The 18,130-nt window shown below is 33.0% G+C and overlaps 1 protein-coding gene across 2 annotated transcripts in view; it reads left to right on the top strand.

Annotated features, from left to right (window-relative positions):
• LOC130896715 (calcium uniporter protein, mitochondrial) overlaps window positions 1–18,130 on the top strand; it is a 183,023-nt gene that overhangs the window by 37,032 nt on the left and 127,861 nt on the right. Inside the window, exon 3 of one of the 2 annotated variants that reach the window (XM_057804988.1) lies at window positions 1,779–1,832. The exons of the other annotated variant lie outside the window; for it this stretch is intronic. Coding sequence (XP_057660971.1) covers window positions 1,779–1,832 — 54 coding nt within the window. The remainder of the gene's footprint in view (window positions 1–1,778; window positions 1,833–18,130) is intronic. 2 annotated transcript variants of the gene reach the window in all.

Raw genomic sequence — 18,130 nt, 5'->3', positions numbered from 1 at the left:
GAAATAATCTATGACTGTGCCATTTGGTGTTTGTTTCTACAAAGTGGATATTTATAATCAATGGAATATATCCAAAAGTTTATATCATGGACGATCTTTTGAATGTTTTAATGGCTTATTCAAATATCTGTATCTACAGAGTGTTTTCAAAATAAATATAAACGTTTGAGAATCACTTTCAAACGGAAAAATTTCGGTGAAACCCACATAAATGCGCGCGAGTACGGAGATGCTAGAGAATCAATACCATTAATCATCTACCACGTCACTTGGTTTTTTGGTAATAAATGCACAAATGATGCTATCTTTGTCCTCCCCAAATAATGTCTACTACAGCCTAAACAGCCATCACTCCACTGCAACAATTTTCTGTGATTTTTCCAAGGCTTTCGATTGTGTTAATCATAATATTTTAATCAACAAATTGCAGTACTACGATTTCAAGGGAACACCTCTCGCATTGTTTAAGTCTTACCTTACCAACAGAAGTCAGCTTGTAAGGCTTGATACAACGATGTCATCTTGCAAGCCAAAAGAATGTGGAGTGCCTCAAGGCTCAGTATTAGGCCCTATTTGGTTTCTTCTGTTTATAAACGACATCGCCTATTTAGACATCAGTGGTGAAATATGTCTATTTGCAGACGATACTAGTTATCTAATGACCTAACCACCCCGATTCTAATCTTCTGTGTCACAACGTTTCTAAAAAGTTTTGTATATCATACATTGCAGCCTTTTTTATTAAATAACACCACCATTGACGTCGTTGAACCTGTAAAATTCTTAGGGCTTGTTGTAGACAATTCCTTGAAACGGGAGTTACGTATTGCCGCCTCATCTAAAAAATTGAGTTCCTCCTGTTTTGCGCTGATATCAGTTTTTCAAAGAACTGAACTTATCCACAGTTTATTCTGCCCCTATTGAGTCGCATCTCCGATATGCTCTTTCCATTTGGGGTTCGTGTGGTGCGACTAAATTTCAGTGAATCTTCAAACTACAAAAGAGAGCTGTTAGATATTTACTTGGACTAAACAGGGTCTTCTTCAAAAGATTAAGAACTCTCCTTTCCTTATTCATCTTTGAATCCGTTTGCACACTTATCCAATTTCAGAAAGATCGTACCTACCTACTCTACGCTCAGAATTAATTAATGGCTCAATATTTTACAATGCAAAAAAATGCACAATCACTTGCCAATTGAAATCAAATCGATATCATCTTTCCCTGGATTTCGAAATAATTTGTGGGCATATTTACTGGAAAGTGACTTCTACTCTGTAAGCGACTTCTATTCTAATAATAATAATATTTAATTCTGGTCGTGCTGGACTTATTTACTAATTATTACCTATAATTTAGTTACTCATTATGGTTTTATCTTTAGTTATTTTTATGTTTTTACCAGCTTTTGTCTACAAATTGTAACAATTTTTTGACTATAAAGCATTTCTCTCTCTCTCTCTCTCTCTCTCTCTCTCTCTCTCTCTCTCTCTCAATATTGTATATTTTTTGCTCATAGAGGTCGATTGCAAAGTTTTTGGAAAATTTTTTAAGCTTAAAATTGCTTGAAAAAGTTTCTTCCTATATGCGCGATTATGATTTATTACAGTCGAGCGGTACATTTTCTGCGAAAGATAAAAAAAGAAAAGTCGGAAAATTCGATTTGGAAAACACAATTTCATTATAAAATCAATTGTACACACTAATATTTTTTTTGCTTTGCAGAATAATACTTTAAATATTTCCATCTTACCATAATTTATTTTTTTTATTTGTAGGACAACTATTTCAGGACGCGAAAATTCCTGAAAATTTTCCATTAACTGATAAAGGTGTGTATCTTCAAAAAAATAATACTACGACTACGATTGTAAGTATTTTATTCTTTCTGTAAAAGGTGCGTTCACACAATGAAACAGCTGCAAATTAAAAAATTTTTATAAAATAGGCTGTAGTCAAAACTGACTGGATATAAAAATATTTGGTGATAGGATATTATATGGTACGAGGTTAAGTTATAAGTACAGCCTATAGTTTTGGCACTGTTGTAACGATTTCCCCGATTTTCCAGTCTTCTGGCATGTTTCGTTCCTTTAAATCCTTCTAATCCATGTATTAGTTTACAGCTCATTACCCAATACTTTATGAATTCCATGAATTCCATATTTATTATATTTTTCAGGTGCGTTTCATTCTCTATCTAATTACTTTTATTACCTGATTTTTGTTAGTTCCTCAGCTATTTTCTTTTCATTTCTATTGGTTTCCCTTCCGATTTATTACATACAGATAACGAAAAAATAAGAAAAACTTATTATTATTAATAATAAAATAAATAAGTTATAGTCCGGTAAATTATGTAAATCGACAGCTATTAATTAGAAGAACAAAATGCAATCGGTAAGCGTCGATTTATTTGGCCGAAAATAAATGATTAAAAAAAAGCATAAATGTTTTCCTGTCATCGCGCGGGTTTCGATAGGAAATTTCGTGAATTAATGACATAAAACGGCTTACCTACATAACAATAAAAAATGTTATTTATATCTTAAATTTAAAGTTGTAAAAGGATAAACAGAATCGAAGGAAATATAGGAAATTTTTTTTCGAGTTCATTTTCATTTCAGTTTATTAAAATATCGTAATCAATTTATTAATTTAAGATAATACAATAAACAATTGTTTATACTAAAGCAGAACAATTATTATCATTCATCTAAACTATCATCATCACAATTATAATGTTTTTCATCCTCTGATTCGTCATTATTTTCATGTTAACTCAGAATTTCTTCAACTTTTAGTTGTGCCGCTGGGCCGTTATACCACAATGGTTCTAGTTTATGATTTTCCGTGAATTGCCATCCACATTCGGTGGGATCATATGAAATGCATTTTGGTTCCTTAACATTTTACCACATTTTATTTACGAATATTGAGCGTGAATTTTTTTGTGATAAAGCTTTCCAGCACGGCGGAATGTTACTAGAATTAAAATTCATCATGGATTTATAAAATTCATCTTTGTCACTTGTATTTTCAAAGAACAAAGAAAAATAATTCAAATCTTGCAGCATTTACATCACTATTTTGTACATTGTACATTTCATTCGTAAATTTTTGTATTATATCTGTTTTTTCTTTATTATTGATGTCTTGTAGATCCGTTAAATGCTCGAAAATATTTTGATACTCTTCATTAGGTATCAATAAATTGTATGGTTTTATTTTTCCTTTGCGAATAAAAGCCGCTGTATAATCACAACCTGTGAATAATGAAACTGGTATACGTGATATTTCCGGCCGTTTTTAGGCACGCATACCACGATATTTTCAAAATTTACATAAAAATTAGCAAATTAAAATAAAACAGTTTTCCGGAATGATCGGAAAATCTTATCATACATTTTAAATAGATAAGCCGGGCTGGAAAAAATTGGCAAGCCGATTTTTTTCATTCATTCACAAAATTTTCTATCAAATAGACCGTTTTTTATCGAAATCCGTGATGATGGGAAAACATTTTTGCTTTTTTTTAAATAATTATTTTTTTTTTCATATTTCCGGCCAAATAAATCGACGCTTACCGAGTGCATTTTGTCTAATAGCTGTCGATTTAAATAAAAATTTTGCAATTCCGCAATCACGGGTCTTTTGAGATTGCCGGCTCCCGGACTATTGATCTTTTCGCGATTTCTAATGCAATAATAAATCTTAGTGTCAGGGCATCTTCGCTCTTTGTATTAGCTTCAGTTAACATCGATTGTTGACCTTGTTTAGATTTTGAAGATGACAATGTGTCGATTCTTATTTTGTCAGTGTAACAATCGAATTTTGACTTATGACTCGTACATAGTGTCTTCTCAAATAAAACTCCTTACTCTCCACTCCTTACACCATTCTATGAAAAAATATGCAATTTCTCATTTAGACAGAAAAACTCTGCACTCACTATCAACTTTGCGTCTATGTGACATTATGCCAAAATCGTAACAATTATGGAACTCGAGACAACAATTATGGATATCGCACGCGCACGACATAAACAAATGCACAACACCTTCACAATAACTATTTCTCAGGACAATTAAAATCCTTCCCCAACCGTATCGCTTCGATAACTCGACTCAACTGACTCATGTCGCGCCGACGCACTCGTTTTATATTACTTATCCGTAGACTTGAGAGTAAGAGTATTTAAAACATCCGTAGAGGAATCGAATGAAGTCTAAAAGCTCTAAAAAACATGATTCTTCTTTCTGTGACACATTGTGATCGCCGGCCTTATTAATTCGGCCCAGGGGCCGGAAACGGCCCGCGGACTGTTTCTTTGACAAGTTATCTCTAATTTTGTCTAATTATCGAAGTGAAAGAACTATGGTTAGACAAAACTTTCAATAGAACATTCGATGTCGAGTCATTAATGTTTTTTACATAAATTAACCAAACCAAAATTATACTACTCAGTCTGACTTTAGTCTTAGTTTGGATATATTGTTAATTGTGTGTATTTTCGATTTTCTTGTAAAAGTCGTTGTAAATAAAAGTGTTTATAAAAAAGTGATGGTATGATGAGAAAAACTATTTCATAAAATTACTCTTACATCTTAATGTAATTCCAAGTTTAACAACCGCCTCCAAAGGTTATGTGATATGTCTGCCGCAACATTATTAAACCACGTATATTATCTTTTAATGACTTTCTAGTGCAGTACACTATTTATGTCAGTTAATATTAGTGTCTCAACGGTTTATATTATGGTCTATTACAGTTTCAAACTGATAAGATACAACATTGTAAGATATTAGTGAGGTCAAAATAGACATTACAAATAAGGAAAATTCTTTCAGAGCCTAATTTTCGTAGTGATCTTGGGTACAACAGTAGAAATGAAGTCTTCAAAGTCTCCATCGATACACTGTATATTAAAAAAGTTATTCAAAGTCGAGTTTTTTAAATTTTTTTTCGAAATCGATATCCATGAGTTTTATTGATAATAGAGACCAAACCTAAATTATAAATCACCAAGAATCACCCTTTAAAAAATATCACCATTCTAAAAGTTAAATGGGTTGTATTCTACATGATACCTACATTTTCCAACACCACCCATGAGAAGAATATTATATTGTCAAAACGTTGTTTAAAATTTGTAGACAAGAGCATCGAAGGCACTTCCTAGTAAATATGCCTTCAAATTTTTGCGAAACGCGAAATGATTGCGCATTTTTTTGCATTGTACAGTATCGAGCCTAAGTCTAATCAATCTTTCAATGACATTAGATAATGTGGGAGTGCAATATGGCGATACTTCGAAACTTGATCTTTATTTTCTCCTTTATGCAAAGATATAATTATTGTCGTCTTGAGACAATTTGGAAAAGCGCCATTTTGGAACGAAAGGTAGCTTAATAGTGGGTTTTCGAGTAGGCCCATCCAAGATTTGTTATGATGAAGTTTTATGAGAAATTTCTATTTGATGCATAATACTGAAAAATTTTTTATTACCACTATACCAACACTCACAAATAAACTGTCTAATGCGCGTTTCGATAAGTAAGTTATCGTCTTCAGACACTGAAGTTATACTAAAACTTACCTAACCTAACCTACCCAATTATTTTAAGCTCCCCACCAATGAACTTTTTTCCGCAAAAAAACGGGAAAAAGCACTAAGAGCTTTTGAAACAAGGTGCTACGGTGAATCTTTGGTGGTGTGGTGGAGAATCTTACGTAACGATGATGTAAACTCACTGTACGAGTACTCATAGAGACTTGAGAGCCAAACGCGTGCAATGGCTAAGCAAAATGCCCAGAATGGGGACTCGCATGGGACAGGAACCTCGACGAGTACATGCGCTCCTCAAGAAAGCTTAGAATAAGATGGACGAATCAAGTTGGAGAAAACTTGTAAGATACAAGGATGTATTGATATCTAGCTAGCCTAGACCAGTTCCATGCATAAACAAAATATTGCGTTACCATAGCAACGAACAATAACTTATTAGAAGTGTCAGTGTAAAGTTTGACGTCAAAAAAGTAAACCAGAGCTACGCAATAAATTAAAAGAAAAAAGATATCCATCGAAATTGTGTTACCTAGCGGCACTATGTAAACGTAAAAATCCCACTCTGATAACGCGGTATTCTTGCATGTATTGAAATTAATTTAAAAAAATGTTCAATAATGAGCTTTGTTATTGTAACTAGCACAAAAATAAACTTATACCAACACAGCTATTTTCGTTTTTGTGTCTAATTAATGAAATCAATTTTTTATAGAGTTCTCTCAATCGCGTATATAATAATTCGTGTGTGTTTACGAATTTCTGTAAGTGTGAACGCAACTTAACAGGAAATTTTCTGTGGATTTTGCTGTTTTGTAATATTCACCTTGAAATTTTGCGTGTGTGTCATTTTATTTTGCTTTTAATTAACCACTATGTATAAATTTTCACCTGATTTGTCGCATATACAATATGTTAATATGATAATCTGAAATCGTAAAATTGGTGTTATTAGAATTGGACAGAAGTTGGGAAAAGAGGCTAAAGATTGTGACATAATTACTGTGATTACACTTTAATCTGTGATCGTCATCAGAGGCTGAAGGTAAACTAAAATCTGATAACTTGACTTACCTGTTTTGTACTAAATTATCCCACCAATAAATTTTCTACCGCGAAAATTAATTCCAGCGGGAAAAATCTCCTTGGCGGGAATATTCATATTCATTCTTTGACTACTAAATTATAGAATGGGCTGTAAGGAATTGGCCCTTTGTCCCTATTTAAGCTAACAATTTTACATTATTAATATTTATGTCATGATTGTGACTGGCAGCGTGATCGGCAATAGCTGATTTTCTAGATTCTCAATGAAAAGGACTTTTCTTTATTGTATCTCCCGATGGTGAGTGGAAAGTGGGTTAACTGATGTACCAGGAAATGGAGACTGGCCATCTTATGTTGGAAACAATGAAAATAATTAGCCGGGATATACCTGTATGTAGTGGTGTTTTTCCTAAATACATCAAATTCTTACCTATTACTATTCCTAATTACTAAAGTATTCAAAAATCCATTATTTTCTATTCATAGGTGAACTTTATAGATGGATATTTTGAGTTGAGTTCCAAAATGAATTCGTCTTCTTCGTATTGAATATGGCGACAATATCATCCACATACCTGCACCATACCCTGGAAAAATACTGAATATTTGACTGATTTGCTTCACAAATTTACTCATGAACAGATCAACTATGAACGGTGATAGGCAGTTTCCCATTGCTGTTCCTTCATCTTGCTTGTAGAATTCGTTGTTGTACTGAAAATAGTTTTGTTCCATAGATACTTTTGTTAACTGTAAATATTCTTCTATCATCTATCATCTATCAGCTCCCAAATTATTAGATCTTAGTAAGTCCTCAAGGTACATGAAGGTCTGCGGGATCGGCGAGCTGGGAAATAATGAACTTACATCAAAGGAGATAAAAATTTCCCCATCTTCAATTTATATAGTCGTCACTTTGTTGATAAACTCTAACGAATTCTTCACTGAAAAACTCTCAGGTTTGCTGGGTAGGTTTTCAAACTCCATCGTTGACCTCCTGGAAATATTATAACTAGGTGTACAAATTGTTGAAACCATAGGTCTCATTGCCTTCCCAGGTTTGTGATTTTGAGAAGGCAATAGAGATTTGACAATGTTGGGTTAATTACGGATAACTTACGCTTGAAGGTACCGGTGACAAGGTTCTTACAATTTTCAAGTGTTTCTTTCACATCTGTGATCATTTTATTCAGTGGATTCTTTGAGATTTTGATGTATGGTCCTGTTTCGATAAAGTTGTCCACTCTCTCGTAATAGTCCATTCTTGTCCATTATAACAACCTTTATCTGCTTCCAAATAGAAACAATTTTCCTCCTCAAACTCTTGACAGTATTCAGATCTCTTTTGCTAACTGATGGTTTTTCATTCTTAGTAGATATATTTTTCAAGATTTGAATTCTGCATGCTTCCTTGACGAAGTTCCTGTGTCTTGAGGAATATACTGAATGGAACTCAGTATACTGCGGAATCCATTTTGTTTTTTATTGAGTCGTCTACGTAACCCTCCGCAACTGTGTTGGATTTCCACCCACCGTGCGTCTTTAGTTGAATTTTATCATCACCGGAATCCACTAAAAGAGACGCCGAAGAGCGTCGAGATGTATGACCAGTATAGTTTTTTGGATTAGGTAAATTCAAATATGTTGCGATAAGCGAGGGAATTTTTGAAAAGGTATTGAAACCTGCAACTTGGGTTTTGCGTTTTCCATTTGATTATTGCAAAAAGAAATGATCTGTTTTGACATTCGTTTTTATATTTTTTATAAATGTTTACCAAGTTCATATTTCACCGTGGAAAATGAGTTTTTGTATCAGGTACTGTGATAATTGAAACATTTCCGGTATTATTATTATCGTTACACTTTATTTTATATAATTGCTTCCTCGGCAGAGCTCCCGCAATTGCAATGATCGTCTGGAGCTTGCAACCGCAGAAACTTAGTTTCTTCACGGGCAAATGTTTTAAATTTTTTAGGTCTATAGCCAACTTACTCATTTTTCAATTATGCAGTGAATTTCGAGTATTTACCGATGTCTACGTCGTTATTTACTATTAGGGCCTTTCAGTTTTGAATGAGTCGACCAAAGTGTTGAAGACTTCCACATTTTAGATTTAGTTTCAAAGTAAGCTAGTAATACTCTTCCTGTGGAGCTGTTTATACCTTTTTTAGTACGCCACTCCGTAAAAGAATTATATTCCTTTAAATATTGTTCCATGGATTTCTCAGGGAGAAGATTCACAGTTGCTGCAGTTGCCGATTCAACAACATCTTATGGTGTGCACTTTTTTTAACGATTTTTGAACGATTCAGAAATTACATTCTTTATAAATGCAAATAAATGAAAAAAACGTACGTAGAAAAATAATATTATTTTTTACATCCCAAAATCCCGTCTACATATTCTAAAATTATTCAACATGTAAGTCACACAGTTTACACTCGGTGCACTTATTTTTAAACACGTCGAGATATTTTTCGCGTTACTTATTTTGGCAGATTTATTTTTATGTCGTACACTATTTGAATACAGAAACGATCTTTAATTGAAACAATAATTCCGGGCCGTTCAGATAAAAAACAGAGTAATTTAAATACTTTAATTTTCTTACTAAATATTTATTTCACTCTTAAGACACAGTTTTTTTCTAAAAAATGTTAGCAGGGGCGTGTATTGATAGAATATCAATCAATAAACAGCAATACAAAAAACTTCATGGAATTTTATCTTTTTCATGGTCAAACACGAATAAAAAAAACAAATATTGATAGATTTACTATGTGAAGGGATGATTTCCGCGCCCTACATATATATATATATATATATATATATATATATATATATATATATATATATATATATATATGCTAAAATGAACGGTGTTGTAGAAACTTGCCTCTAAACAAAAGTCTGCAAGCACGTAAGTAATTTACAAATTAATTAATTATTCATTTAATTTCGAATAATGATTAATCGTAAATAGTACAAAACAAATACAAATTTTGTTTGTGTGCCTTTGAGAATAAATCTGGATGGGATTGAATGATTTCTGCTGCAGCTTAAATTCTAGTTATTAGATCTTGTTCAGATTCGATTATTATTTCGTACACTAAGGACTTCATTTAGCCCCATATAAAAAAATAGGATAGGATTTAAGTCCGGTGATCCTGGTGGCCAACAATCGGGTCCATCCCGCCTCCATTTTTTTCTGAAACGTTTGCTTAAGTAATTTCTTGCCGCTGCTGCAAAATGAACAGATGCCCCATCGTATTGAAACCACATGTGTGTTTTCTAATATTTAAATGGTACATTCTCCAACAATACATCCAACATTTCTTACAGAAAACGCGTATAAATTGCTCCATTTAATTTATTTGGTAAAATACCCGATTAAGCAATTTCCAACCATAACCACCCACACATTAACCGAATATTTATGCTGAAATCCAGTTTCACGAACAAAGTACGGATTTTCTTCATCCCAAACGTGTCTATTTTTAGAGTTGAGATTCTTTTCTAGTAAATCTAACTCCGTCGGTATACAATACATATTTTGGAAAATTTCGATTTTCGCTACACTTTTGTGAATACCAGTTTGTAAATTCCATACGTACCTAAGAATCTCTAGGTTTTAATGCTTAAGCACTCGCCAATTTGTATGAATGGATGGATGGATATGTAACACTTGTTCTTAAAGCGCGACCTATAGTTCGAGTACTTGAAAATGGCTTTTCAAAAATATTATTCAATATTTTCTCTCGCCTGACTTAAATCCCATCGATGAAGTCCTTAGTGTACAAAACAATTATCGAATCTGAACAAGATCTAATAGCTAGAATTCAATCTGCGGCAGAAATCATCCAATCCCATCCAGATTTATTCCCAAAGACACGTTTTTCAATAACAAAATTTTGTCTATTGTTGTAATAATCATAAAAAATCATAATTTTTATTTGTTTTCAAATCCTCACGATTAATCATTATTCGAAATTAAATGAATAATGAATTAATTTGTAAATTAATTACGTGCAACTTTTGTTTTGAGGCAAATTTCTACAATACCTTCCATTTTAGCTACATAGAAGGTTTTTGGTTTTTTAACTTAACAAAATTGAAAAATTATTTGCTCCAGTGGCGTAAAGAATAGGGAGATAGAAGTGACAACTGATAGCGGCCACTGGTTAAATTTTTCCAAAGTTTGTTTATGTCAAAATATTACTTTATTAAGGAGCATATTGGTTAGGCTAAATTTGAAAAAAAAATTCAGAAGCGTTCTTGATTTATATAAAGTTTTTGATTAAAAATTTTGAGAACCCTATATCTTAGCAAATAGGCCTCGTAAGGGTTCGTATTTCTGTATCAAAATGAATCATTTATTGAGATCTCTCTGTGACAGACCATTGTAGGTAGAATATAGAAACACCCTGTATATGGAGTTATTATAAAACGTATAATGTTTATTGTATAAACACGCCAAACTATTTATTTAATCTGTATCTTGTGACATAAGTCCGAAAATAAAATGGGTTTTTATGGTAGTCATTAATTTCTCTTTGTGGTTCCGTTTTGCTTAAAACTCCTTCATTTGCGATTCTATCTGTCCATGATATTCGTAGCATTCTTCTCAATATCTAAACTTCAAAGGCTTTCAGTTTTTTTTATTATTGCTTTGTTTAAAATAGTTGTCTCCTTTCCGTACAGAAATATCGAGTTTATGTAACATTTTATCATTCTCTTTTTCAATTTGTTATTCAAGTTTTTACATCGAAAGAACTTTTTCATTTTATAAAATGCGTTGCGAGCAATTTCAATTCTTACTTTTATCTCTTCAGTGCTGTCATTTCTCGAATTAATCCAAGTCCCTAGATATTTGTATTCCTGTACTTTTTTAATGTGGTTATTTCCAATTTGTAACTGTGCATTCTGATCTCGCACTTTCGAGAAGTGCATGTACGAGGATATATTGAAATATTCTTAGCCTATTATAGAACCAAACAAAATTTCAATGTCAAAATATTTTATTACTCAACATATTCTCCTCTTAATTACAGTGAACCTGCAACGTCTCTAAACCTTTCAAAAAAATGTTTCTTCTTGCTCTGCAAACCAGACTTCCACAGCTTTTATTACATCCCCGTTGGAAGAAAATTTACTACCTTTTAAACTTTTTTTCAATTGAGGAAAGAGATGATAGTCGGACGGTGCCAAATATGGTGAATAAGGCGGGTGTTCTAGTAATTCAAACCCTAAATCACGAATTTTTTGCATGGCAACATGATATTTGTGTGCAGGGGCGTTGTCCTGCAAAAACAAAACACCTTTGGATAGCTTTCCGCATATTTTCTCTTTATTTTTTTCCTGTAGATTGGTCAGTAATGTAGAATAGTAATCTGCAGTTATTGTTCCACCCTTATCCAAAAAATCAATCATGATTACTCCATGGCAATCTCAAAAAACTGAAGCAAGAACTTTTCCAGCAGTTTTTTGAACACGAAACTTCTTGGTCTTGGAGAACCAAAGTGTCGCCATTCCATGGATCGTTGCTTTGTTTCTGGATTGTAGAAATGTACCCAAGTTTTATTTTATCTATAGTAACAATTCGGTTTAAGAAGTCTACATCGTTTTCAAATCGAGCACAGATCGAACGCGATGCTTCTATCCTTGCACGCATTTGGTCAACATTCAAACATTTGAGGATCCATTTTGCAGCAATTTTTCTCATATCCAAATTGACGTGAATTATATGTTGAACGCGTTCGTATGAAATATTCAGTGCTTCAGATATACGTTTTAGCCCAATTCGACGGTCTGATAAAATCATGTCATGAACTGCATCGATATTTTCGACGACTGACACAGAAACTGGCCCTCCCGATCGGTCATCATCTTCAATGGAAAATTGACCTCTTTTGAAGCTTGCAGCTCAATTTTTCACGGTCGCATACAAAAGACATTGATCACCAAATGTATTAAGCATATCTTCGTAAATCTGCTCATCTCTTAACCCTTTTAAATTCTCCAATTTTTCTATTTTCACAATTTCGATGGACATCTTTTTTCTTTTAATTTACTGCGTAACTCTGATTTACTTTTTTGACGTCAAACTTTACACAGACACTTCTAATAATTATTGTTCGTTGTTCGCAATATTTTATTTATATATGGAACTGGCCTAGGGTAATTAGATATCAATACATCCTCGTATTATTTTTATTAATATGCTCTACAGGCCATGCAGGCCTAGGGCAAGAATGGCAATATTACATAGTTTTATATATTATATATTAAAGTCCTGTATTTTGCATTGTCCACACAATATTTCTCTATTCTCTCCTGTTCACAGCTTTTTCTCTCCAATTCTGAACATTATTATTTATTAGGTCTTTCATTACACTTCTTGCATTAGTTCTCGATCTTTAGGACGACTCTTCTGTGGAATATCCGTCCATTTTGCTTATTTATTTGCAATTTTTTTTTATTTATTAAGAGGTTTCAGCAGAAAAAAATCAGCTCAGTGCGGAAGCCTTTTTTCTATCGTTTACCCTTTCTTTATGTCAGTTCTGTTTACCACACTCTGGCAACAATGTAATTATAATTGAATAGGACCTGACTCTTATCTCGATCTAGTCTTGATATTGCAGACTAATTAGTTTAGCTGTTTTTTAGATTTATCAATTTATTTTTATTCCCCGTATTTAGTTTTATTTAAATTCTTACTGCTCGCTGACTCTCCCTACTTTTTCTGTAATTCTTTGAAGATCTTCTACGTTCTCCGCTATTAAGACAGTGTCATCAGCATATCATCAACAGTAAATCAAACCAAAACTGTTTCTTACAGGAATTGTCGAAAATCGCTCCCGTTAACTATCTGATATAGGTTAAGACGTTGGTAAACTTTACAGAAGTTTTTATCGTCTTCGAAACTTTACTAATCATTTAATTTCTAATTCGTTCTTTTGAATCTTCTAAATTGTCTCGTCGGTTAATGTACGCCCGAATTTTTGAATGTCCCCACAGGAAAAATCAAGAGTTGTAAGATTAGGTGATCTACTTGGCCATTACATTGAATAATTTTCCAATTCACCTTCAATATCACATTAAGACAATAATGTGGTATTGTACCATCTTGTTGGAACCGAAAAATAGTTTTCCGTATTATTTGAATCCGAAAATTAGGTCCAGAAGCACTACCATACGAAGATTTTTCAAATATCGCTCAGCAATTTAATTCCTACTGAAAAAATAAGGACCAATAAATGTTTCCCTGACGATTCCTACTCAAAAATTAACTTTTTGGATGCGCTGGGTGTATTTTGTTTGAATCCAGTGGAGATTTTCCCAAGTCCAGTAACGACAAATGTAATTTACTGTACCACTTGAACAAAACGTTGCCTAGTCTCAAAATACTACGCTAGTAAGTAAATTTGGATTTTCAGCTAGATGGGTGCCGAGACTTTTGAATTTTGAGTACAAATTAACCAGTTTAAACAACTTAAATCAACTCAACACAATAGGTAGAACAGGTGGCTGATCATAGATCACACCATCATACTCATGGAGTGGAGGAAACAAGACTATGACGCGCCAGTTAAATCAAAGGTTATACTGTCAACGGGGAAGGTGTTTTGGAACATGAGAGGATGTGATTTTCTCATTGAACGACTAACTTTGAACGTGCATTAGTAACTTTCTAAAAAACGCGATGAAATCTGTCTACAGATCAAAATGATGCGATATTCCAATCGGTAGTGTGACATTGCTGCAAGTCAACGCCAGACCGTACCCACTTCGGTATACAATAGTAATATTGGACGAATTGGGTGTTGAACAACATTGGAAAATCCTCCACCCACCTATTTGGTCCAGTAAAAGAGACACTTGGCGGACTGCGATTCGAAAGGAATGCAGAGGTAGGATACTTCGTGCGTGATTTGTTATGTAACAAACCGAGAGCTTTTTTATGAAAAAAGCATGTGAAAGCTTCCGGAGATTTGACAAAAGTGTGACGGAGACTAGCTAAAAAGCCCGACAAAAATTTCAGCTCTGTAAATTAATAATTAAATTTGTTATAGCTAAATTTTCGTTAACATTTGAACCACCCTCGTATTCAGGTTTTTCAATAAATTCACGTTCATTGCGTTTTTTATTTTTTTCAAAAATGAACGTTGTACGTTCTATAAATACAATGTACAATACTTTATGAAAACTCTCTATGACCATATTATTATAATCAATATTACATTTCCGTTTTAATTCGCATCAACTTTAATTTCGCATGGTTAATTTTCACTCGAAAACGTTGAGTTCAAGAGAAATGTACGTCCACAAAAAATAACTTGGCAAACACACTTTTCAGAATTTCGTAAATTGTGATAAATCGTTCATGAAACCCACTTTTTGTCTGCTAATTTTAACGAAAACGTATTTATTTCTATCTCGTATTTACTCAAACATGAGAATATACAGGGTTTTTCTAAATTCGTGCGAAAAAATTCAGGAGATGGGCCTTCTGTTTTTATTTTTTTTTCTAAAATTTCAATACATACGAGGGTGAAATTAGCAACCCTTACTTCATTTCACATTAAAACTTTTTTACAAGACCGTGTTCTTTTCAAGCAACGTATCAATCTCAAATTTCTCATTAAATTAAAAAAACTCCGACTGAGTGCTATAAATTGTTGCAACAGGCCTATGGGGACAATTCTCTTTCTCGTGCGCGTGTTTTTGAGTGCTATAAGCGTTTCAGTGAGGGCCGAGTGAGCACTGAAGATGAGCAGCGCCCAGGTCGCCATGTGACTGTTTCAACTCTGGAAACAAGGATCAAAATGAACCAAATTGTTCGTGCAGATCGTCGAATGAGTATCCGGATGATTGCAGAGGCTCTAAACACCGATAAAGAAACGTTTAGAAAAATTTTATACATGACAAAAGTCTGTGCGAAGTTGGTGCCAAAAAACGTGACTCCTGACCAAAAGCTTTTGCGTCAACGGGTCTGCTCAGATTTCCTTGAAAGGTTAGAGAAAGATCTGTTTTGAAAGAGACCTGGATTGAGTCGATGGAAGCGGTAAAGAAAAAAACTGCAGAGCTCCTAAAGGCTCTCACCAAAGAAGACTTCCAGCACTGCTTCGATCAAAGGAAAAAACGTAAGAAAAGGTGTGTGTCGAGGGGAGGGAAGTATATTGAAGGGGAGCATTCGAATTTTGAATCATTCTTATAATAAAACCCTTTTTCGTAACCAGACTCCTTATTTAATAGCCAGACCAATGGAAAGGAATATTTTCTACATATTTTATTCTATTAATGTAACTAATATGTGGTGACTTACCAGAAAATTTTATAGAGTAGGAGCAGAGAAAATCAATGTAAAGTACCAGGTACTTTACCAGATATAAGGCTTTGGGTTCCAATTAAAACTTTTCAGAAGTTTTTAGGTGTCTTCTGCTTTTTTTTATAATTTTTGTAGAACAGATAAAAATTTGTCGTTTAGACTTTCAGTTTTTATCAAAATATGTTCAAATTTTGTACCTGACGTCTATTAAGGATATTTTTATTTGCTTGTTGCCCTGATGATGATTTATATTTACCGAAACGTTCATTCTCAAGATGTTCAGGAATCTTCTATTTAAGACCGATAGCTTATTCCAAAAAAACGTTAATATAAACATTAATCATCAATTCGTAAAAGGCCGACCTCTGGAATATTAATCATAACGATTATTTCTACTGAGTTGACAGAAATTTTGATTTATTCATATGAATATTTTGCTGACGTTTTAGTCATGACATGGAAGATGAGTACAGCGTTTTTCTGAATTGAATACACCTAGAAGAATTCAATGAAAATGAACTGAAATAGTATATTGTACAACAAATGGGAAAAGTTCAACTTTTCTCATCAGTGTGGAAATTTGTGCCGCAAACACACGAGTGAGAAAATTACTTTCCCCACATGTTGCACACTATACTTTTTCTACAACTGCACAAATTGAACGAATAAAAGTAATTAAATTCATATCTATTTTTATGATTAGTAAAACCAGAATAATACTATAGTGTCCTCTTAACTGCTAAATAATATTATTTAAAATTGTAGTTGATTGTGAAATTTCACAATTTTGTATAGTTAAACTGGAACTTCATTTGTTTTTATTAAAATTTCTGTTTTTATTAAAATTTCTGTTATGTTAATTTTAGATGTTGAGGGTTAATCTGTCTCCATTTCTGTGAAGGGTTCGAGTGGTTTTTCAATGGAGTTGGTGATTTTATTGGCAACGTCAATTTTATTTTCAATAGACTCTTCGACGTATCCTTCTGCCACGGTACGATTTAAGGTTAAAATGTCCCCTCCGGCATGTACTAAAATTGTTGCCGAAGTTTGAAGTCTGAAGCAGTGACCTGTGTATAGATGGGAGTTTTCTAATTTTAAAAAAATTGCAATTGTCTTAGTCATACTACCGAATTAATTAATGCGAACTACCTGTCTAGTACATTTTCCTTGTTGGTAATTTAGAAAGAAACGTTTTTATGGCTAATCAATCGGTCGAAGAGCAGAATATTTTTTATATATCTCATAAAATTCTCCGGTTACAGCTAACGTTCTGGGCTTTTTTGTTTTCGTATTATCTAATTTCACAAGTAAAGCTGAATTTAAATCCTGTAAATTATCGATTTTTTACTTCCACAACTCCTCTCTACGACATGCCCCTGTCGAGCTAATAGAATTTCAAATGATTATTTAATTCTTCCTATCTACTGAAAAACTAATTAGAAAAATCTATGTCAATTCAAGGAAAAAAATAAAATAAAATTCTAAAAATATATATATAAATAAATAGATTTTTATTAGTAGATGTTCCTTGTCTGGAGCTTCGTTTAAAAATCTCTTCATTTAGTCTGCTGTCAATATGTTTGATTTTTTGGGGACGTAATTGTCGAACTTGAACTTTCTTTTTTTGATACGCCGATATATCAATGTTATTTTTTATCCAGATAGTACTTGAATATTGTGACGCCTTTAAATATTTCGTCAACTCTTCAAAATACAGTTTCCGAAAAAGATTTTATTTTTGTATTTCTTCTCCATTCCATAAATTTCTCGTATGCTAATTCATATTTTTTTCTTGAAATTTCCGGCAACAAATCTAGTTACTTTTGCTGCTTTTTTTGATATCTTTGGAGAAGTATTATCAAAATCGTCACTACCGTCAGTATCCACAATATTTATTATAAATTGATATAATTATGTCCTGCTAAAATAATATTTAGTGAAAATTGCGATTTTTATTGAACCACAAATGAAAACTACCTTAAGAATTTAAGAAACTTCTATAATTTAACAATTGTGCCAACTATGACAATACCCAACTAAGTTTTCGTCGATTTTTGTTGATTCGCCATATAAATGTATGTGGTGTGGGCAAATAATATTTCTCACAGTGTGAGCAATGTATGGTTTTAAAATTGAATTAGCTATGAGAAATACGTCAATTTTCATAGCATTTGTAGAAAAACATTA

The sequence above is a fragment of the Diorhabda carinulata genome, chromosome 7 (genome assembly GCF_026250575.1).
Source record: "Diorhabda carinulata isolate Delta chromosome 7, icDioCari1.1, whole genome shotgun sequence".
In the NCBI taxonomy this organism is placed as follows: domain Eukaryota; kingdom Metazoa; phylum Arthropoda; class Insecta; order Coleoptera; family Chrysomelidae; genus Diorhabda; species Diorhabda carinulata.
This window is presented reverse-complemented; position numbering and strand designations above follow the sequence as displayed.